The following is a 23,666-nucleotide window of genomic DNA, read 5'->3' on the forward strand; positions in this document are numbered from 1 at the left end:
ACAAGACCATCGCCAAGCAGCTTGGTGAGAAGGTGACTACATTTGGTGTGATTATTCGCAAATGGAAGAAACACAAAAGAACTGTCAATATCCCTCGGCCTGGGGCTCCATGCAAGGTCTCACCCCGTGGAGTTGCAATGATCATGAGAACGGTGAGGAATCAGCCCAGAACTACACGGGAGGATCTTGTCAATGATCTCAAGGCAGCTGGGACCATAGTCACCAAGAAAACAATTGGTAACACACTACGCTGTGAAGGACTGAAATCCTGCAGCGCCAGCAAGGTCCCCCTGCTCAAGAATACACATACATGCCCGTCTGAAGTTTGCCAATGAACATCTGAATGACTCAGAGGACAACTGGTGAAAGTGTTGTGGTCAGATGAGACCAAAATGTAGCTCTTTGACATGAACTCAACTCGCCGTGTTTGGAGGAGGAGGAATGCTGCCTATGACCCCAAGAACACAATCTTCACCGTCAAACATGGAGTTTTGGGGGTGTTTTTTTGCTAAGGGGACAGGATAACTTCACCACATCAAAGGGACAATGGACAGGGCCATGTACCATCAAATCTTGGGTGAGAACCTCCTTCCCTCAGCCAGGGTATTGAAAATGGGTCGTGGATGGGTATTCCAGCATGACAATGACCCAAAACACACGGCCAAGGCAACAAAGGAGTGGCTCAAGAAGAAGCACAATAAGGTTCTGGAGTGGCCTAGCCAGTCTCCAGACCTTAATCCCATAGAAAATCTGTGGAGGGAGCTGAAGGTTCGAGTTGCCAAACGTCAGCCTCGAAACCTTAATGACTTGGAGAAGATCTGCAAAGAGGAGTGGGACAAAATCCCTCCTGAGATGTGTGCAAACCTGGTGGCCAACTACAAGAAATGTCTGACCTCTGTGATTGCCAACAAGGGTTTTGCCACCAAGTACTAAGTCATGTTTTGCAGAGGGGTCAAATACTTATTTCCCTCATTAAAATGCAAATCATTTTATAACATTTTTGACATGCGTTTTTCTGGATTTTTTGTTGTTGTTATTCTGTCTCTCACTGTTCAAATAAACCTACCATTAAAATTATAGACTGATCATTTCTTTGTAAGTGGGCAAACGTACAAAATCAGCAGGGGATCAAATACTTTTTTCCCCCACTGTATAACATGCGCTTAATCCATACATAAGTCATAGTGTAGGACTACATTACATTGTGAATTGACCGGTAGGCCTTCAAAGGCACATGATCCATTTACGAGGTAATCCATGCAATAATAATGGTCGTTTGGCATTGAAGACGACTTTAAAGGTGAGTCTAGACTGACTGATCTACAAATCAACTTGCATCATAAATAACTATTGAATAGTATTTGTAGATCAGGCAGGCAGTCACAATTTACCCATGATACATCACAGTTTTGATGCTCTCAAACAGAGCCACTGCGTCCGTGAGTGAGTCATTGCATGTGTGTACACGTCTGGCAGACAGTTTGTTTATGTTTGTGTAATTTTGGCAGATTGCAGTAATTTCATTTGATGTATTCACTTACATTATTAATCTTCACATCACCTCATTCCTTTGCAATTTAGGCCCATCATAATCATCTAGATAAGGATAAAATAATAATTAAAATAATACTTTTGACAGTCACACTAAATTACCAGTTAATTCAGCGTGCCTGATTTAGAGAGGCATTGAAGTGTGCTCTGTTCAATTTGTTGTAATAGTTTTTTTCCAGCCCTGTGGTTGTTTAATGATCTTATGATATGGCTCTTAGCCCAGGTTCAATTAAAAACCTGGGTTGTTTGTGTTTGTGCAGATGCCTGTCAGATCGTTTTCCAGGCGAGTGCTCTTCTGAGAGCCGTCGGTCGGGGAGTTAGATCTGAGCTCAAGAACACATGTGTTGAGGTGGAGGAGCCTGAGGCCTGCCCCCCCCCCGTGGTTTCTTCTGGTTCCCCTCAGAACCTAGGTAGGCGTCGCCTTCTGACAAGCCCCTGACTTACTGACAGAACTCCCCCTTGACTCTCAGTTCCCCTTCACTGCCTCCCACCTGGCTCCATCAGAGGAAGTCATGGCCTGTTCCTGGACCATTGTGGCATTGACAGTGGTCAACACTATGTGGCCAATACAGACTGGACAGAGAAACAGCACTTTCTAGTCACAAATGCAATGCTAACTTTCAAACATACAGCCTCCCTACTAAATAACACAGCGCTTTCAGCCTCCCTGCTAAATAACACTGAGCTTTCAGCATCCCTACTAAATAACACTGAGCTTTCAGCATCCCTACTAAATGACACTGAGCTTTCAGCCTCCCTGCTAAATAACACTGAGCTTTCAGCCTCCCTACTAAATAACACTGAGCTTTCAGCATCCCTACTAAATGACACTGAGCTTTCAGCCTCCCTGCTAAATAACACGGAGCTTTCAGCCTCCCTGCTAAATAACACTGAGCTTTCAGCCTCCCTGCTAAATAACACAGAGCTTTCAGCATCCCTACTAAATGACACTGAGCCCATTGTAAGGCTCACATAGAGTTGCAATACATAGAGTTGCAATACACATAATTGCAATACACAGAGTTGGAATACATAGAGTTGGAATACATAAAGTTGCAATACATAGAGTTTCAATTCATGGAGTTTCAATACATAGAGTTGGAATACATAGAGATGCAATACATAGAGATGGAAAACATAGAGTTGGAATACATAGAGTTGGAATACATAGAGTGGAATACATAGAGTTGCAATTCATAGAGTTGGAATACATAGATTTGCAATACATAGAGATGCAATACAGAGAGTTGGAATACATAGAGTTGTAAAACATAGAGTTTCAATACATAGAGTTGTAATACATAGAGTTGCAATACATAGAGTTGTAATACATAGAGTTGCAATGCATAGAGTTGCAATACATAGAGTTGCAATACATAGAGTTGGAATACATAGAGTTGGAATACATAGAGTTGCAATACATAGAGTTGCAAAACATGGAGTTTCAATACATGGCTTTTCAATACGTAGAGTTGCAAAACATAGAATTGGAATACATAGAGTTGGAATACATAGAGTTGTAGTACATGGAGTTGCAATTCATGGAGTTGGAATACATAGAGTTGTAATACATAGAGTTGCAATACATAGAATTGGAATACATAGAGTTGCAATACATAGAGTTGCAATACATTGAGTTGCAATACCTTTTCAAGTAATTAACATTTTCCAGAATGCTATCCTCAACCATGTAGCTAAATCAAATCAAATCAAATCCATTTGTATTGGTCACATACACATATTTAGCAGATGTTATTGCAAGTGTAGCAAAATGCTTGTGTTCCTAGATCCAACAGTGCAGTAGTATCTAACAATTTACAACAATACCCACACATCTAAAAGTAAAATAATGGAAATAAGAAATATATAAATATTAGGATGAGCAATGTCAGAGTGGCATTGACTAAAATACAGTAGAATACAGTATATACATTTGAAATGAGTAAAGCAGTATGTAAACATTATTAAAGTGACTAGTGTTCCATTATTACAGTGGCCAGTGATTCCAAGTCTATGTATATAGGGCAGCAGCCTCTAAGGTGCAGGGTTGATTAACCGGGTGGTAGCTGGCTAGTGATGGCTATTTAACAGTCTGATAGCCTTGCGATAGACTCTGTTTTTCAGTCTCTCGGTCCCAGCTTTGGTGCACCTGTACTGACCTCACCTTCTGGATGATAGTGGTGGTTGATATTCTTGATGATCTGGCCTTCCTGTGTCATCGGGTGCTGTAGCTATCTGATTGATTACATTATGGTTCATGTGGGATAGTGAACAGATATACCAATGACACAGTCTTGGACTGCTGTAATACAATGGGACAGTCTTGGACTGCTGTAAGACAATGGGAACAGTCTTGGACTGCTGTAAGACAATGGGACAGTCTTGGACTGCTGTAAGACAATGGGACAGTCTTGGACTGCTGTAAGACAATGGAACAGTCTTGGACTGTTGTAAGACAATGGGACAGTCTTGGACTGCTGTAAGACAATGGAACAGTCTTGGACTGCTGTAAGACAATGGAACAATTTTGGACTGTTGTAAGACAATGGGACAGTCTTGGACTGCTGTAAGACAATGGGACAGTCTTGGACTGTTGTAAGACAATGGAACAGTCTTGGACTGTTGTAAGACAATGGGACAGTCTTGGACTGCTGTAAGACAATGGGACAGTCTTGGACTGTTGTAAGACAATGGAACAGTCTTGGACTGTTGTAATACAATGGGACATTCTTGGACTGTTGTAATACAATGAGACAGTCTTGGACTGTTGTAAGACAATGGAACAGTCTTGGACTGTTGTAATACAATGGGACAGTCTTGGACTGCTGTAAGACAATGGGAACAGTCTTGGACTGTTGTAAGACAATGGGAACAGTCTTGGACTGTTGTAAGACAATGGGACAGTCTTACACTTCTTACCACTATCCCTAGACTCTATGAAAGGAAAAGAGATTGAATGTAAGCAACATGAAATACACCTCAGCAGGCCAGATGGAGTTTCCACCATATTACTTAAACACAACCTATCCAATCCTTTCATATGTCCATTCTGGCATGGGCTAGGGGTTAGGTGTTGGTTTCAGAGTATGAGCCTCTCTGCCCAGACACAGGGGTTGACAACTATCTCAGTGTGACAGAGAGGCATAGAGGGCCTTATCATGGACTCTGTCTCCCTCCACTGACTGTGTTGACTGAGAGCAGCCTCTCTAGATCACTGTTAGTCAATGACAACATGCAGAAGCATCCACTCTATCAATCTGACGTTGACTGCAGGTTATACTATCTGGCATGTTATTTAGCAGGGGTTGTAGTTTCCTAATAAGGTGGGAAATACATGTTTTTTTTTATCACCATTATTAACTTGATTATTACAAGAAATTATGATGTTCTCCCAGTATTGTAGCTAAGCCTACTCTGGATGGACTCTCATTGGTGCATTAACATTCTCATCATTATTTGCCAAGTCTCGGTTAAAACCCTTTCCTGCAGTCAACTGACCAAATCGCCCTCTAGTGGCATCATGGGTGGAATATTATTCATATTTTTCATAATTCCATAATTAATAAACATTATTATAAAAACAAAAACTGCAGAAGTTCGTTTTTTTCTATGTCAAACAGTTGTGTTATATTTCAGTCTTCTGTGATGTATATAAAGTGTAATAATGGGATGCAAACTCAAAATGTAATACATTTCAACTCTATATCTGACATGGTGCAGGTGTATTTTCTTTAAGCCCATAACCATGTGTGTGAGGGGTAGACTTTTGTGACCCTGATTTAACCCACGGCAGTAAAAGGTTAGGGGAAATCTGCAATTGCTACATCCATTTTTGGAGTGATAAAGTAATGATATATTCCAATTGATTCTTGAAGAATATAGTCTTATCACATCTGAAAAAATATGAACTTGTTTTACTCCAATATTTGTAAACAATGTAAATGTAAAGAAACACTGTATAGCCTCACAACATGGTTAAAACTATCTTTTTAATATCATGGATGGTCAGTCTTTGCCTCCATCTCTCTGTCTATTAATCTGAGAGTGGTTACACTTCTCCAGGCCTATCCCTCAGCTTTTTACCTAAACAGTGGCGGTGTAAGCACTTTGCTATTGTGTCACCTGCAGATTGGCCTTTTAAGATAGAGAGGGTCAATTCCTAACTAGAAAAAATGTGTGAGTAAATCCTGTAGTGATGTCAATGGTAGATTTATTTTAAACTTTGAGATATGTGCTCATACAGCAGGCTACCTCAGCCCATATTGGTGACCTGGTTCCTGGAAAGACCCTATCTGTTACACAGGCCCATCTGTACATCAGCCTAGCACAGTCATTGTGATCTATCATTACACATCCGACTGTCATCCTCACAGTATTGTTCTATTAACATGCAACATGTAAGGATGTGAATATTTCAATGTCTTCAGAAAATGTTACTTCATCTCTCCATTTCTATAGCACATAGAACATTGTTTATTGTATAAATAAAATAGGTCTGCTCCAGCCCATAGCTAATAAGTGTGTTGATCATTGAATAGAGCAACAGTTACCCCTCTGAATGCCTCTTGCCAGCTTGTTGCATCTCCTAATGCATCTCCTAATCACTTCCCCCATTACTCTGCCAGACCTGGAGACTGATTATGGTTCTGCGCCACACCTGGTGAACCCTCGATTCATCGCCCCCGGCCCTGATGTCATCACCTGTGTATGAAACACCTACCTGCCCTCGCCTGCCCGCCCGGCCTCTCCGTTCCTCCTGTACCCCCTGGGTTTACCGTAAATTGGCAGGTCTGGGGCAAGGTGTCCTCACCGGTGCCCATCCCTAAGCGCCACGTTTAACCGCTTCAGCGAGTCTTTGTCATGCTTCGTTACATCTGGCCTAACGCGGCTTGTTAAAACAGCGCTCCGGGCAAGGCTGGGGTGTTGCAGAGGCACACAGGTGATTTTCCGGTTCTCTAAGTTCACAACAACCCTCCTTGTCTCTCTCCGGGGAAGTCTCTCTGTAATTGTTTTCCTTCGCCAGTCTGCTACAGTTAGTGTTTTTTCCCACTTAGAGGCCCTCAGCTGAAACCGTGGCAGCTCAGGGAGAGAAAATCTTGTGGTTGGCGTCTCCACCCACATGCTTTTCATTAAAGGGTAGGGGGGATTTTGAATGTCAAAAAGAATAACAGCTCATCCTTAAAATAAGTTGGGGGCTGTTTGTTTACCTATACTCTAGAACTAACGTGTGGTATACAGCTGTATATATACTATATACTTTACTTAAGTGAACGTACAGTGTTACAACAGTCTGAAAGAACACCCCCCCTCTCTCTTTTTCTGCCAGGCCTCACCTTTCATATAATATATGAATATCTCTCAGAACCCCATCTCTGTCACAGGGCAACTAGTGCTCTCAGTGGACCCAGTGCAATTGCAATAACTGAGTAGAACAAATGTAAACATTTTCCATTTGTAATAGGGAAATGTAAGATCCCTGTTTAATTTAGTTTAGAGTGATCAACACAATGATTATTCACTGTTATATTGTACTGATGACATTCTGTGAACACTAACCAGGTTTCCATCCAACCATTTCATGCGGATAACTTTACTTACGCATTAAAAAAGCAATGACAGGGCTGAAAGAAACAGGAAATCCCAGTTACAATTTCATAAATGTCGACATGGGATTTGTTTTTGTCAGTAAAATTAATTACGTGTGAGATGTCGGTGGAAACATCTTTATGAGCAAGTATTGATAAAATAACCATCAGATCAAAGAACTTAAAGTCACGCGATGATACGTTACGTTGTAGGCCTACCACCACGACTCAGAATAGCATGAAAAGTTTATAGGCAGATGAAGTAAGCTATGATGAACAACCCATGGTGGTTAGTGTAAAGTGATCATGCAGATCTCCAATAGGCTAAATATCGAGGGTAGGCTATTATTTGAAAGCTGGTGACATGATGATAGGAGCTTTTGCTCTTATCCATATCTCATCACACTTTATCAGCGGACTCCTGTCTGGAGAGCATGGGCCAAAACCAGATTGGGCAAGTTTGCTGTCCATTGCAACAGATTTTGTGACAAAACCATTGGCAGAGTTGAAAATGCTATGGGAAACCATTTACCTTATGTATTTTATTCGGTACAAAAAGTGATTTTTATGTGCACTACATCATCAAGCACAGCCTTTTATCCACAACAGGTACGTTTGCTGGAAACATAAATCTGGAGGGATTCAAAAAATATATATATGCAGATTTGAGAATATTTCCATAAAGAACTGTCACTAAATACTGTGGGATTCTGTAGCAGCTAAAAGTAACTTTCTTTTTGTTTTCACATTCCTACAAGCCTCTCGGGCTGGTGTTTACAAGACATCTGTTTTCACTTCCTATCAGCCTCTCGGGCTGGTGTTTACAGGACATTTGTTTTCACTTCCTACAAACCTCTTAGGCTGGTGTTTACATAACATTTGTTTTGACTTCCTACAAGCCTCTCGGGCTGGTGTTTACAGAATATTTGTTTTCACTTCCTACAAACCTCTCAGGCTGATGTTTACAGGACATTTGTTTTCACTTCCTACAAGCCTCTCAGGCTGGTGTTTACATAACATCTGTTTCACTTATTACCAGCCTCTCAGGCTGGTGTTTATAGAATATTTGTTTTCACTTCCTACAAGCCTCTCGGGCTGGTGTTTACAGAATATTTGTTTTGACTTCCTACAAGCCTCTCAGGCTAGTGTTTACAGAACATTTGTTTTGACTTCTTACAAGCCTCCCACTCTGGTGTTTACAGGACATTTGTTTTCACTTCCTACAGGCCTTTCAGGCTGGTGTTTACAGGACATTTGTTTTCACTTCCTACAGGCCTCTCGTGCCGGTGTTTACATAACATCTGTTTTCACTTCCAACCAGCCTCTCGGGCTGGTGTTTACAGAATATTTGTTTTCACCTCCTACAAGCCTCTCAGGCTGGTTTTTACAGAACATTTGTTTTGACTTCCTACAAGCCTCTCAGGCTAGTGTTTACAGAACATTTGTTTTGACTTCCTACAAGCCTCTCAGGCTGGTGTTTACAGAATATTTGTTTTGACTTCCTAGATGCCTCCCAGGCTAGTGTTTACAGAACATTTGTTTTGACTTCCTACAAAGACTCTCGGGCTGGTGTTTACAGAATATTTGGTGCTGTCTGTTAAGGATATAAAGAGGCCAGTTAGACATCTTTTCAAGGTGTTTTTATGTGTTCATATGCCTAGTCCATATCAGTGTTAAATTGATGATATGACAGAAGTCATCAACAGTAATGTCAGCTGATCAATTTAAGTTCTGAGTTAGCTACCAAACCTTTTATTAGTGTCCTGGATTCAGACATAGCCTACATATGCTACTATATTGTCACCCTTTAACTTTACAATGGAGTTCAATGGACCATCATGTTATGTTTTTTCTGCCTGATTAACTAATCACTGCTCTGTGCCTCCTGCCTATTCCCTGGAGGAGCTCAGTGATACAGTAACTTTCTCAGTGTTGTTCTCTCTCTCACCATGTTGTTTTCATTATCATCTGAACAGGTCCTCCTCTGAGAGAGGTGCAACCTGGGACATCTTGTTATGACCCTACTTACTAAGCAGAAGTAGTCTCAGGGAGATATTAGAGGAGAGGAGGGGAACCTGTTACCTGGAGCACCACAACACACCTCTCCACCTCTCAATCACTCCCCCTCCCCCCCTCCCTCCTCCCTCTCTCTCCATCCTCCTCTCTCGTTCTCACAAAGGGAGGGTATTAGTTAAGAGGAGCCAAACTATAGCCTGAGGCGACATAACACTCATTCTATCTGTTTACATCTTTCTCTCTCTGCCCTCCTCTCTGTCTCACATAGCCTGCAGCGCTAGTCTTAATGATCTGTTCCCCAACACCAGAGCACATTATTACACAAAGTGGGACTTAATGAGTCATTACTCCACAGGTTTACAGCAGAGATTTGGATTTAGAGAGTTGAGACATTGAGTTTTTTTGCATTATGATGCATTTACATGACACTACAACATTCTATGGCAGACATGTTAGCGCCCCATTAACATGACACGGGGAATATTTAAACAATACAATTGAACTGAATATCTAGAATTAGAACAATATTTAAAATTCTAAAAGTTGTGCCAACTCTCTAAATACTATGTATGTATGCTTTACTCCACTAAGAGACTCAGAGCTGGCATGAAGGGAAAAGAGCAATACTGTGTCCTGAATGAATCAGCTACACATGTACAGTACAGCGCATTAGGAAAGTTTTCAGACCCCTTGACTTTTTCCACATTTTGATAAGTTACAGCCTTGTTCTAAAATGGATTGAATAAAAAATGGTCGCATCAATCTACACACAATACCCCTCATTGACAAAGCGAAAACAGGTTTTTAGACATTTTTGCTAATTAAAAAATAAAATAAGGAATACCTTATTTACATAAGAATTTAGACCCTCTCCATTGATCATTCTTGAGATGTTTCCACAACTTGATTTGAGTCCACCTGTAGTAAATTCAATTGAATGGACATGATTTGGAAAGGCACACACCTGTCTATATAAGGTCCCACAGTTGACAGTGCATGTCAGAGCAAAAACCAAGCCATGAAGTTGAAGGAATTGTCCGTAGAGCTCAGAGACAGCATTGCGTCAAGGCACAGATCTGGGGAATGGTACCAAAAAAATTCTGAAGCGATGAAGGTCCCCGAGAACACAGTGGCCTACATCATTCTTAAATGGAAGAAGTTTGGAACCACCAAGACTCTTCCTAGAGCTGGCCGCCCGGCTAAACCGAGCAATCGAGGGAGAAGGACCTTGGTCAGGGAGGTGACTAAGAACCCAATGGTCACTCTGACAGAGCTCCAGAGTTCCTCTGTGGAGATGGGTGAACCTTCCAGAAGGACAACCATCTCTGCAGCACTCCACCAATCAGGCCTTTATGGTAGAGTGGCCAGACGGAAGGCTCAGTAAAAGGCACATGACAGCCCGCTTGGAGTTTGCCAAACGGCACCTAAATGACACTGAGACCATGAGAAACAAGATTCTCTGGTCTGATGAAACCAAGATTGAAGTCTTTGGCCTGAAAACCAAATGTCACATCTGGAGGAACATGCAACATTCCCTACAGTGAAGCATGGTGGTGGCAGCATCATGCTGTGGGTATGTTTTGTTGTGGGAGACTAGTCAGGATCAATGCAAAGATGAATGGAGTAATGTACAGAGAGTTCCTTGATGAAAACCTGCTCCAGAGCTCTCAGGACCTCAGACTTGAGCGAAGGTTCACCTTCCAACAGGACAATGACCCTAAGTACACAGCCAAGACAATGCAGGAGTTGTTTTGGGACAAGTCTCTGAATGTCCTTGAGTGGCCCAGCCAGATCCCAAACGTGAACCCGATCCAACATCTCTGGAGAGACTTGAAAATAGCTGTGCAGCGACGCTCCCCATCCAACCTGACAGAGTTTGAGAGGATCTGCGGAGAAGAATGGGACAAACTCCCGAAATACAGGTGTGCCAAGCTTGTAGCGTCATACCAAAGAAGACTCAAGGCTGTAATCGTTGCCAAAGGTGCATCAACAAAGTACTGAGTAAAGGTTCTGAATACTTATGTAAATGAAATATTTCCGTTTTTTTCTTCAAATATACATTTGCAAAAAAACATTTTTTTTTTTTGCATTGTCATTATGGGGTATTGTGTGTAGATTGATGAGGGGAAAAAATGATTGAATCCATTTTAGAATAAGGCTGTAACGTAACAACATGTGGATAAAGTCAAAGGGTCTGAATACTTTCCAAATGCACTGTATACAGTACCAGTCAAAAGTTTGGACACACCTACTCATTCCAGGGTTTTTCTTTATTTTCACTATTTTCTACATTGTAGAACAGTAAAGATATCACAACTATGAAATAACACATATGGAATCATGTAGTAACCAAAAAAGTGTTTCAAAGGACCATTTGCCTTGATGACAGCTCTTGGCACTAGCTTCATGAGGTAGTCACCTGGAATTATTTTCCAACAGTCTTGAAGGAGTTCCCACATATGCTGAGCACTTGTTGACTGCTTTTCCTTCACTCTGCAGTCCAACTCATCCCAAGCTATCTCAATTGGGTTGTGTTGGGTGATTGTGGAGGCCAAGCCATATGATGCAGCACCCCATCACTCTCCTTCTTGGTCAAATAGCCCTTACACCGCCTAGATATGTATTTTGGGTCATTGTCCTGTTGAAAAACAAATGATAGTGCAAACCAGAAGTGATGGCTTATCGCTGCAGAATGCTGTGGTAGCAATGCTGGTTAAGTGTACCTTGAAATGAAAATAAATCACAGGCAGTGTCACCAGCAAAGCACACCCACACCATCACACCTCCTCCTCCATGCTTCATGGTGGGAACCACACATCTGGAGATCATTCATTCACCTACTCTGTGTCTCACGAAGACACGGCGATTGGAACCAAAAATCTCAAATTTGGACTCATCAGACCAAAGAACAGATTTCCACTGGTCTAATGTCCATTGCTCAGGTTTCTTGGCCCAACAAAGTATCTTCTTATTATTGGTGTCCTTGAGTAGCGGTTTCATTGTAGCAATTCGATCATGAAGGCCTGATTCACATTATAGTCATTTAGCAGACGCTCTTATCCAGAGCAACTCACCGTAGTGAATGCATACATTTCATAAAACATTTTTTTCCCGTACTGGTCCCCTGTGGGAAACGAACCCACAACGCTGCAAACACCATGCTCTACCAAATGAGCCACACGGGACCAGTTGATGTTGAGATGTGTCTGTTACTTGAACTCTATGAAGCATTTATTTGGGCTGCATTCTGAGGTGCATTTATTTGCCGATGTCTGAGGCTGGTATCTCTAATGAACTTCTCCTCTGCAGCAGAGGTAACTCTGGGTCTTCCTTTCCTGTGTCAGTCCCCATGAGAGCCAGTTACATCAAAGCACATGATGGTTTTTGCGGCATCACTTGAAGAAACTTTCGGTTCTTGAAATTTTCCGGATTGATTGACCTTCATGTCTTAATCTAATGATGGACTGTCATTGCTCTTTGCTTATTTGAGCGGCATAATAATATGGACTTGGTCTTTTACCAAATAGGGCTATCTTCTGTATACCACCCTTACCTTGTCACAACACAACTGATTGGGTGAAACGCATTAAGAAGGAAATAAATTCCACAAATTGACTTATAACAAGGCACACCTGTTAATTGAAATGCATTCCAGGTGACTACCTCATGAAGCTAGTTGAGAGAATGCCAAGAGTGTGTAAAACTGTCATCAAGGCAAATGGTGGCTACTTTGAAGAATTTGTTTAACACTTTTTTGGTTACTACATGATTCCATATGTGTTATTTCATAGTTTTGATGTCTTCACTATTATTCTACAATGTAGAAAATAGTAAAAATAAAGAAAAACCCTTGAATGAGTAGGTGTGTCCAAACTTTTGACTGGTACTGTTTATTAACATATACGTACTGTACATCACATGCAAGACTTTCCACAATACTTACTGTTTTGCTCCTATTCTGCCATGACAAAAGCAGTGTTATATAATTATTTTGTCATAACTCCACCGAGACACACATTCTTCATTGAGGAGTGTGTAAATTAGAAGTCTGAGACTTATATTTACATTACATTTACATTTAAGTCATTTAGCAGACGCTCTTATCCAGAGCGACTTACAAATTGGTGCATTCACCTTATGATATCCAGTGGAACAACCACTTTACAATAGTGCATCTAAATCTTTTAAGGGGGGGTTAGAAGGATTACTTTATCCTATCCTAGGTATTCCTTAAAGAGGTGGGGTTTCAGGTGTCTCCGGAAGGTGGTGATTGACTCCGCTGTCCTGGCGTCGTGAGGGAGCTTGTTCCACCATTGGGGTGCCAGAGCAGCGAACAGTTTTGACTGGGCTGAGCGGGAACTGTGCTTCCTCAGAGGTAGGGGGGCCAGCAGGCCAGAGGTGGATGAACGCAGTGCCCTTGTTTGGGTGTAGGGCCTGATCAGAGCCTGAAGGTATGGAGGTGCCGTTCCCTTCACAGCTCCGTAGGCAATCACCATGGTCTTGTAGCGGATGCGAGCTTCAACTGGAAGCCAGTGGAGAGATGACAAGTGCCTGGATTAGGACCTGCGCCACTTCCTGTGTGAGGCAGGGTCGTACTCTGCGAATGTTGTAGAGCATGAACCTACAGGATCGGGTCACCGCCTTGATGTTAGTGGAGAACGACAGGGTGTTGTCCAGGATCACGCCAAGGTTCTTAGCACTCTGGGAGGTACCTGTCTGCAGGGAGGTGAGGTGAGCCCTCTGCCTCCTCACATTGCTGTAAGATCAGCTGGTTCACTCAGGCAGAATGGTAAATGGTGTTTGTCTCCTGTCTCACTCCATTATGGTCCAATGTGCATGGCAGTTGTTTGTTATTCTCACTGTCTTGCAGTGAAACTGGCAGATGCTCTCGTCTTTCCATTGACCGGTATCCCTGGGGAGATAAGAGCAATCAGACAGGAGGTGATCTGAGAGGAGGGGGGGCAGTCGGGTAGGCAACATATAAAGAGGGCTCTTGCCGTGACCCCACAATGAGTGGGTGAGGATGTGTTTGGGTCTGTGTGCTGTACTGTCTGTGAGGGTTCAGCATGGATGTATCTCTTTGGCAGTTGGGCAGGTGTATTCTAGGACTTTATGAGGATATGCAATATGTTACGGTTTAGTAGGGTGTGTTTTCTAAAACTGGAGGAATCTCTCTTCATGGGAACGCAGGCTGTTGTAGTGAGTTAACAACTCTCTTTACTGCATGGCTTGATTTTATGTCTCCTTATGGATTGTAGTACAGTAGGAACTGTCAAAGTCTCGGTGTGACTTTGTTGGATGTACAAGTTATAAACTGGTATATAGATTTTTGACTTATGTGAGCAAATTGTGGCAGTGCTGAGACAATGAAGAGATCAGGGTTCCTTTGTGTGACAGTGCTGTGCTTGGAGTTCTTCTGTCTAATCTCCTCCCAGCCTCAGTCCAAGCCTCAGCAGTGTAGACTGATGGCGGGTCCCTCTGCCCTGCCTGTGCTACAGAGGGAGGGGGATGTAATGCTGGGGGGCCTCTTCTCCCTCCATGACATGATGCTGCAGCCTGACCTCTCCTTCACCTCCAAGCCAGCCCCCACACGCTGCACCGGGTGAGGGTCTGAGTTAGTTCTCCAGACTATGGCCGTCACCATAAAAGGATTCAGTGTAATAGACTCATCCCTCTGTCCTCTCCTCTCCCACGCAGGTTTAACTTCCGGACATTCCGCTGGATGCAGACCATGAGGTTTGCCATCGAGGAGATCAACAGAGATGATCATCTGCTCCCCAACTTCACTCTGGGATATAAGATATATGATTCGTGCAGTACTCCTTATCACGCCCTGAGGGCTTCTGTGGAACTGATGGGGGGAGAAGGGGAGGGAGAGGTGGAGGGGGGATCCTGTCATGGCCTGGTTCCGGTGGTCATCGGGGATGGAGGCTCCACTCTGTCTCTGGTGGTGGCTCGCTTCCTGGGAGTCTTCAGAGTACCTCAGGTAGGCAGACTGACCACTTACAATGAACAGTATATACTACTCTTCACAGTTTAAGGGTGTTACTAACAGAAGTACATTGGCTGAAGAGTTACTTTTTTTCTTCTCTCTCTCTCTCTCTCTCTCTCTCTCTCTCTCTCTCTCTCTCTCTCTCTCTCTCTCTCTCTCTCTCCCTGTCTCTCTCTCTCCCTGTCTCTCTCCCTGTCTCTCTCTCTCCCTGTCTCTCTCCCTGTCTCTCTCTCTCCCTCTCTCCCTGTCTCTCTCTCCCTCTCTCTCTCCCTCTCTCCTTGTCTGTCTCTTTCTCTCTCCCTCTCTCCCTGTCTCTCTCGCTCTCTCTCTCTCTGTCTCTCTCTCTCAGGTCAGTTATTTCTCTAGCTGTGCATGTCTCAGTAACAAGGCAGAGTTCCCAGCCTTCCTCAGGACCATGCCCAGTGACTTCTTCCAGGTGACTTCTCATTCCATGTAACTCTCTAACTTATCCACTTTCTCTCTCTAATCTAATTCCTATCGAATCTCTACTCTAGTAGCAATTGAGTGTTGGGAAAAGGTTAATCCGTGTCTGATTCCAGGTGGATGCCCTGGTGCAGCTCGTCCAGCACTTCAGCTGGAAATGGGTGGGTGTGGTTGCCGGGGACGATGCATATGGTCGTGGGGGAGCCCAAATATTTTCTGAGAAGGTTTGTGGGATATACTGTATAATTTTCTCCTGTGTGGAAAAATACACAATGTGAATGTGTTATGGCTTAAAGTGTCTGCTAAATGACCATAGTATACCATTATAGGTGCAGAAGCTCGGTGCCTGCGTGGCCCTCCATGAAATCATCCCCAAAAACCACGCGGAGGGGGCCATGGCCTCCATCGTTGCCCGTATTCGGTCCTCCGGGGCTGGGGTGGTTCTGGTGTTTGCCCTGGAGCAGGATGCTGGAGCTTTGTTTGACGAGGCCCTGCGGCAAGGTCTGACAGGGGTGCAGTGGCTGGCCAGCGAAGCCTGGAGTACAGCCTCAGTTCTCTCCACCCCTCCCCGCTTCCTCCCTATCCTCCAGGGCTCTATGGGCTTTGCCATCCGCCGAGCTGTGCACATCCCTGGACTACAGGAGTTCCTGCTGCGTCTGCACCCCTCAGGCCCAGATGCCTCCAAGGACCCGTTCCTACGCCCTTTCTGGGAGGAGGTGTTTAGGTGTAGCCTGCAGGGTGATGGGGGTGGAGATAGTCAGAGGGGTAAACCTCTGTGCTCTGGGTCTGAGGACCTGGGCAGTGTCAGGAACATCTACTCTGACGTGTCTCAGTTGAGGATATCCTATAATGTGTACAAGGCTGTGTACGCCATTGCCCATGCACTGCATGCTATGAGGAGCTGCGAGACAGGAAGAGGACCTTTCCATCTGCATGCCTGCCCAAATACTGACAGTGTACAGCCATGGCAGGTACTGGACTGGTACTGGTCAGATAAATGTACTGATGTTTTAAACAAGAAAAATAGTTACTTTTAAATACCGTTTTAGACAAAACATTTTCTTTAACTTTCATATATAGTTTTAAGTAAGAAAAGTAGTTACTTTTAAAAATAGTTTTAAACAAGACAAATGGTTACATTTTAAACATTCTGAATGTATGCCCGATTGTCTTTCTCTCCTCAGCTCCTGCACTACCTGAAGCAGGTGGAGTTCTCTAACTCGTTTGGTGATGAGACTAAGTTTGATGTGAACGGGGACCCAGTGGCTGTGTATGACCTGGTGAACTGGCAGTTAGAGGCAGACGGTCAGGTGGAGTTTGTCACAGTGGGGAGGTTTGACGAGACTACCAGCCTGGGCAGGAAGAAACTATACATCCAGAAAACGGACATCATCTGGAATGGAAACCAGACAACAGTAAGGCTCTAATAAATGTCTGAACTTTTACATTTTAATCTCTTAATATTCTTTTTAAAAAAAGCTCTCCTAGTTAGATTTCTTTGGAAAAATATGATTTAATTTCTTCGAAAATGGTAACGCAAAGAGTAGCTGGAGGAGATGGATGCAACAGAGAATATTCATTTCATTAAACTGCATCCATCTACGATGTCTGTTAATCGTTTTGTTGTTGTTGTAAGAAATTGCATTTAGCAGTTTAGTTTTCCTTTTCAGATGTGTTCTTTTGAATTTCATGGTCATAGAATATGGTCATATAATACATTAATTAAGTTTTATTTGTATTTATTTTTGTATCTCTGTTGCTCTCATGTGTGTTCCTGTGCATTCATGTTTAATTCTGACTGAAGTAGTGTGTGATCTTCCTCCCCCCTAGGTCCCTCTGTCAGTATGCAGTAGCAGCTGTCCACCAGGCACTCGGAGGGCCATCAGGCCTCACCTCCCTATCTGCTGCTTTGACTGTGTGGTCTGTACAGCAGGAGAGATTAGCAATCAGACAGGTGAGGCCAGTCTACAGCCAGTATGGATGTGAGAATGTGTTGTCATAACCCAGCCTCACTAGAGAAATATGTCTTGACTTCTCCATGTTCCCCAGATGCTACAGAATGTGTCCGATGCCTACCTGAGTTCTGGTCCAATGAGGAGTGTACAGCCTGCATCCCCAAGCTGGTTGACTTCCTGTCCTACAGTGACACAATGGGTATCGCTCTGCTCTCCGTGGCCCTCCTGGGGTCCTTCTGCACTGCCACAGTCATCCTCATATTCTCCTGTCACCACGCCACCCCCATCGTCAGGGCCAACAACTCTGAGCTGAGCTTCCTGCTGCTCTTCTCCTTGACTCTGTGTTTTCTGTGTTCTCTTACTTTCATTGGCCGGCCCTCTGAGTGGTCCTGTATGCTGCGTCACACAGCGTTTGGGATCACCTTCGTCCTCTGCATCTCTTGTGTTCTGGGGAAAACAATAGTGGTGTTGATGGCCTTCAGGGCTACACTTCCAGCCAGTAATGTCATGAAATGGTTTGGGCCTCTACAGCAGAGAGCCTTCATCTCACTCTGTACTCTGGTCCAGGTAGGAACATTGACCCAGCTGTTCTCTTCGTATCATGCACCCTTGTTGGACTGTTACGTATCAACATGACAATTATTTTCCTCCTCCAGGTGGTGATCTGTGCTGTGTGGCTGGCTGTTTCCCCTCCCAGCCCACGCAGACTGATGACACGTGAGAGTGCCTGTGTCATCCTCCTATGTGATGAGGGCTCAACTCTGGGCTTCTGCCTGGTGCTGGGCTACATCGGCCTTCTGGCCTCCCTCTGTCTCCTCTTAGCCTTCCTGGCCAGGAAACTCCCAGACAACTTCAATGAGGCCAAGTTCATCACCTTCAGCATGCTGATCTTCTGTGCTGTGTGGGTGGCCTTCATCCCTGCCTACGTCAGCTCTCCTGGGAAGTACTCCACGGCCACGGAGGTGTTCGCCATCCTGGGCTCCAGTTTCGGCCTGCTGACCTGCCTCTTCCTGCCCAAATGTTACATAATTCTGCTGAAGCCTGAGAAGAACAACAGGAAACACCTCATGGCCAAGTCTGCAGCTGACAAGACATTCTAGTGGATCTTACAACGTCTATCATTTATATCAGGGACCGGGCAACTGACGGCCCGCCCCCCCTTTTGTAGGCCCGCGATCAATTTACAAAACTGATCAATTTGGGGTTTTTTAGGAACTCGGTCAGGTTATCAACTTAATATTGAATATTAAGAATAGTAGAATACACAAGGTGAAATTTAGAAATGTGGTTCTGCGTCAGCATTTTGCTGTTGTTGTGTCAGTCACTGACAGTCTCTCAATTAGTCCATGTCAGCTAACATTACTAAAATTATAGTAATCATGGTCAAATTACCACTCTCATTCAGATATCAGATTGAAAACCGCAAACACTTCTCTACAACCTATGGCAAAATTTGTGGAATTGCAGGAAAATAGCTGTAAAATTGCTAAATCTTCTCTCTGCCACATGGGAAAATGTTGCAACAAACTTGCTTTAAAACTGCAGCAATTTCTCTACGCCCAATGGCAAACTGTGTAGATATATAAAACTTCTTCTCTGCTGTCGAAAAAAAAAAAATAGTCTCATAAGGTGGGGTGGCCTCCCAACAAAATGTAATTTAGGGCCCTCAAAAAGACTACTGCACCTTTGTGGCCCCTCCCTGATTTAGATTGTGTGGAAATTATAATGTAGTTTCAGGAAGTTCAATCAGGAAGTCTGAATGGTCATTTAACTATATCTCGTAAGCGTAACATAATACCCTTTGTTTCCTATTCTAGGGGCATAGTGGGAATGAATAGAAATGTATCATCATCACAGTGGGAATGAATACAAATGTATCATCATCACAGTGGGAATGAATACAAACGTATCATCATCACAGTGGGAATGAATACAAACGTATCATCATCACAGTGGGAATGAATACAAACGTATCAGCATCACAGTGGGAATGAATACAAACGTATCATCATCACAGTGGGAATGAATACAAACGTATCATCATCACAGTGGGAATGAATACAAACGTATCATCATCACAGTGGGAATGAATACAAACGTATCATCATCACAGTGGGAATGAATACAAACGTATCATCATCACAGTGGGAATGAATACAAACGTATCATCATCACAGTGGGAATGAATACAAACGTATAATCATCACAGTGGGAATGAATACAAACGTATCAGCATCATGATGTTCTCCAGAGTGGCGCAGGGGTCTAAGCCACTGCATTTCAGTGCAAGAGGTGTTACTACAGTCCCTGGCTCACATCCGGTTGTGATTGGTAGTCCAGTAGGGCGGTGCACAATGGGCCCAGTGTCGTCTGGGATAGGCCATCATTGTAAATAAGTATTTGTTCCTAAATGACTTGCCTAGTTAAATAAAGGTTACATTTAAAAAATATATATAATCATAGCGTCTTGTTTCTCCTCCTCTTCCCTGTTAGCCATGTGTTGAATGTCAATCACCTATTGACCTTATAGTCTATAAGCAAGGCACAACAATGCACAATTCTCACGCTTGCTGTTCAACCAATGAGCTCACTCTGTCAATTATCACCTTCTTCTCTCAACCAATGGGTGTACATCTTGGGAGGTTTAACCATGCTCTTTCACCTGCTGTTTTTCAGTAACCGTTTTCAACATCCATCCACCTCCCCACCACCACCAGCTATAATGGCCTTAATAAAGACACATCATTGGAACTCCTTTCCCCAGGTTTGGTGGGGGGGGGGTCAATCCCAGCTGCCCAACAAAAGGCACCTAGCTCTGAGAAGCATTCATTGGAGGCCATAGCCGAAACTATTTAATGCAATTTCATATTGCATTCTGTCTCTGTTGTTTATCCAGTTAAGCCTCAAAGTCCTCAAAGTCAGTTATCTACCACCGGAGAGTGCTGTTGTCCCACCTCAGAGTCAGTTATTGTAATGAAAGATCCTTCATCTTTACATTGATCCTCACTCAGCTTATCCTCTTACACGTCTCTCAGATCTTTGTAGTGTTTGACAGCTTTCCTAATACAAGGTGCTTTTTCACTGCAGGCCCACAAACTTTCATTCTCCTCTTTCACTGCTCAGTCAGAAAGCAACCCCTGCCTGCCTCCTAGACCCTGGCCCCTGATTTGATAGAATTTCATGGGTTTAAGAAACATAGAAGTACCTTCACACAGCTCTCTGGTAGGAGAGAGGATCTGAGAGGCTCGGTCACTGGAGGCCAGGCTGAATAGGCTGTAGCCATGCAGAATAACACAGGCCAGTGATGGGAGGTGCAAAGGGCCAGAGTGACGAGAGTGATGAGTGAGACCAGAGTGATGAGTGAGACCAGAGTGATGAGTGAGACCAGAGTGATGAGAGAGGACAGAGTGATGAGTGAGGCCAGAGTGATGAGCGAGACCAGAGTGATGAGTGAGACCAGAGTGATGAGTGAGACCAGAGTGATGAGAGAGGACAGAGTGATGAGTGAGGCCAGAGTGATGAGCGAGACCAGAGTGATAATAGGATGACATGTGTGACCTCATATTTTCAGCGCCTGTAGAAATTAGAGTGATTAACTTCAGTGTCACAGTCATTCTTCAATTACATTTAATTATCCCCCACCATAACCCGCTGTCACTGGTATAGCTCAGAGACAACTGAAAGTTTAGAGAAAGAAAATGGGTGTCTTTAAGGAGAAAGCAGCCGACTGTAGACGAAAGTTGAAGAGTGAAATTGTGAGAGGTTGCACCCTGACCTGAGAGAGCCGTTTTTCTCTGTTTGGTTAGGTCAGGGTGTGACATGGGGTGGGCATTCTATGTGTTGTAATTCTATGTTGGTTTTTCCTTTGATTGGCCTAGTATGGTTTCCAATCAGAGGCAGCTGTCTATCGTTGTCTCTGTTTGGGAATCATACTTAGGCAGCCCTTTTTCCCACAGTCAGTTGCGGGATATTGTCTTTGTTTGGTTGCATGAATTTTTGCACTACGAAGCTTTTCGGTTGTTGTGTTTTTTGTTGTTGTTGTTGCTGGTTCACCTTTAAAATAAAATATGATGAACCCAAATCACGCTGCGCCTTGGTCTACCTTTAACGACGAACGTTACAACTGGCCTATCTTCGATTTTGCCATCTATTGTTATCTCCAATGTTTTGACATCTTCCATAAAATGCAGCCTTGAATCTGCCATAAAAATAGTTTGAAAGAATAAGATGAAGCTCCGGTAAAATGGATAACTATCGAAAGATAGTTGATATGTATTTTCTACTTTGTAATAGACACGGTGCAACCTTTGGTAGGTAGACTGCTGGCAGGCTTCGGCTGCGGTACAGCAAAGCCAAGTCAGTCCGTGCTCATGGTTCTCACAGGGGAAGTGAAATGAAAGGCTACAATGACTTGGCTTATGATCATGTGTAACCGATGTGAAATGGCTAGTTAGTTAGCGGTGGTGCGCGCTAATAGCAATTGAATCGGGTGACGTCTCTCGCTCTGCGACCTTAAGTAGTTGTTCCCCTTGCGTTGCAAGGGCCGTGGCTTTTGTGGCGCGATGGGCAACGATGCTTCGTGGGGTGTCAGTTGTTGATATGCGCAGAGGGTCCCTGGTTCAAGCCCAGGTTGGGGCGAGGAGAGGGTCGGAAGCTCTACTGTTACATTGGTGCCGTGACCCGGATCATTGGTTGCTGCGCAAAAGGAGGAGGTCAAAAGGGGGGTGAGTGTAACCGATGTGAAATGGCTAGTTCGTTAGTGGTGGTGCGCGCTAATAGCGATTCAATTGGGTGACGTCACTCGCTCTGCGACCTTAAGTAGTTGTTCCCCTTGCGCTGCAAGGGCCATGGCTTTTGTGTTGCGATGGGTAACGATGCTTCGTGGGGTGTCAGTTGTTGATATGCGCAGAGGGTCCCTGGTTCAAGCCCAGGTTGGGGCGAGGAGAGAGACGGAAGCTATACTGTTACACATGCACTCTGCAAATGTTATGTAACTATACTGTAAGTTCCTTGAATTGAATTTCTCATGTGCCTTTTCATTATCTGGATAGACACTTGTGGTTTCCAGCTAATGTGACACCAATCAAAGCAGTTGAGTGTGTAGTGAAGCAAAACGTCAGTGGTAAAAATCCTTTGTCTTGGGGAGACAGGAAGCGCGGTTGGCAAAATACTATCACATCATGCAATTATACCATTTATAAAATGGTCATACAGTGCATTCGGATAGCATTCAGACCTCTTAACTTTTTCCACATGTTGTTATGTTACAGACTTATTCTAAAATAGATTCATTTACATATTTTCCTCATCAATCTACACACAATACCCCATAATGACCTCACAATACACCATAATGACATTTCAATACCCCATAATGATGAAGATATTTTAGCAAATTTATAAAAAAAAAAAAACAGAAATACTATATTTACATAAGCATTCAGAGCCTTTGCTATGAGACTCAAAATGAAACCCAGGTGCATCCTGTTTCCATTGATCATCCTTAAAATGTTGTTAAACTTGATTGGAGTCCACCTGTGGTAAATTCAATTGATTGGACATGATTTGGAAAGGCACACACCTGTCTATATAAGGTCCCACAGTTGACAATACATGTCAGAGCAAAAACCAAGCCATGAGGTTGAAGGAATTGCCTGTAGAGCTCCAAGACAGGATTACGTTGAGGCACAGATCTGGGGAAGGGTACCAAATCATTTGTGCATCATTGAAGGTCCCCAAGAACACAGTGGTCTCAATCATTGTATTCTGATGTTAACCAAGGCCTTCATAAACACAACCAAATTATTATGTTTGTATTGCGTATATTAAATATATTATTTACACTGTTAGAATGTTACGGTTAGAATGATGCTCATTAGCGTGAAGGGGGGTCCATCGAGGACCAGCGGTTCTAGGGTTAAGGGATATGTCAGTGAAGACCACCTCTTCCAGGGCAACAGGAGACACCATACTTCTCGATATACTGAGCTAGAGGGAGGAAGAATCATGTCTAAATCAATTTAGGATGGGGTGAAATGCTAGTGCTTAGAAATTAAATTTAAAGTTTGTTACGGATAGTCCTCCTACATCTTTCCATCTTTGTAAGTTTGTTAATTTTATCCG

The 23,666-nt window shown here is 43.5% G+C and overlaps 1 protein-coding gene across 1 annotated transcript; it reads left to right on the forward strand.

Moving 5' to 3' along the window:
- Positions 1 to 1,393: 1,393 nt before the first annotated feature.
- LOC106581468 (extracellular calcium-sensing receptor) lies at positions 1,394 to 18,708 on the forward strand. Its single transcript, XM_014163537.2, has 12 exons — positions 1,394 to 1,439; positions 1,812 to 1,961; positions 6,177 to 6,256; positions 14,588 to 14,754; positions 14,850 to 15,138; positions 15,494 to 15,580; positions 15,705 to 15,812; positions 15,918 to 16,559; positions 16,773 to 17,003; positions 17,419 to 17,542; positions 17,638 to 18,110; positions 18,200 to 18,708. The coding sequence occupies exons 1-12, from the start codon at positions 1,394 to 1,396 to the stop codon at positions 18,641 to 18,643; spliced, it is 2,841 nt and encodes a 946-aa protein (XP_014019012.2). The 3' UTR covers positions 18,644 to 18,708.
- The last annotated feature ends 4,958 nt before the right edge of the window (positions 18,709 to 23,666 follow it).

Source organism: Salmo salar, chromosome ssa20 (genome assembly GCF_905237065.1).
Source record: "Salmo salar chromosome ssa20, Ssal_v3.1, whole genome shotgun sequence".
Lineage (NCBI taxonomy): Eukaryota > Metazoa > Chordata > Actinopteri > Salmoniformes > Salmonidae > Salmo > Salmo salar.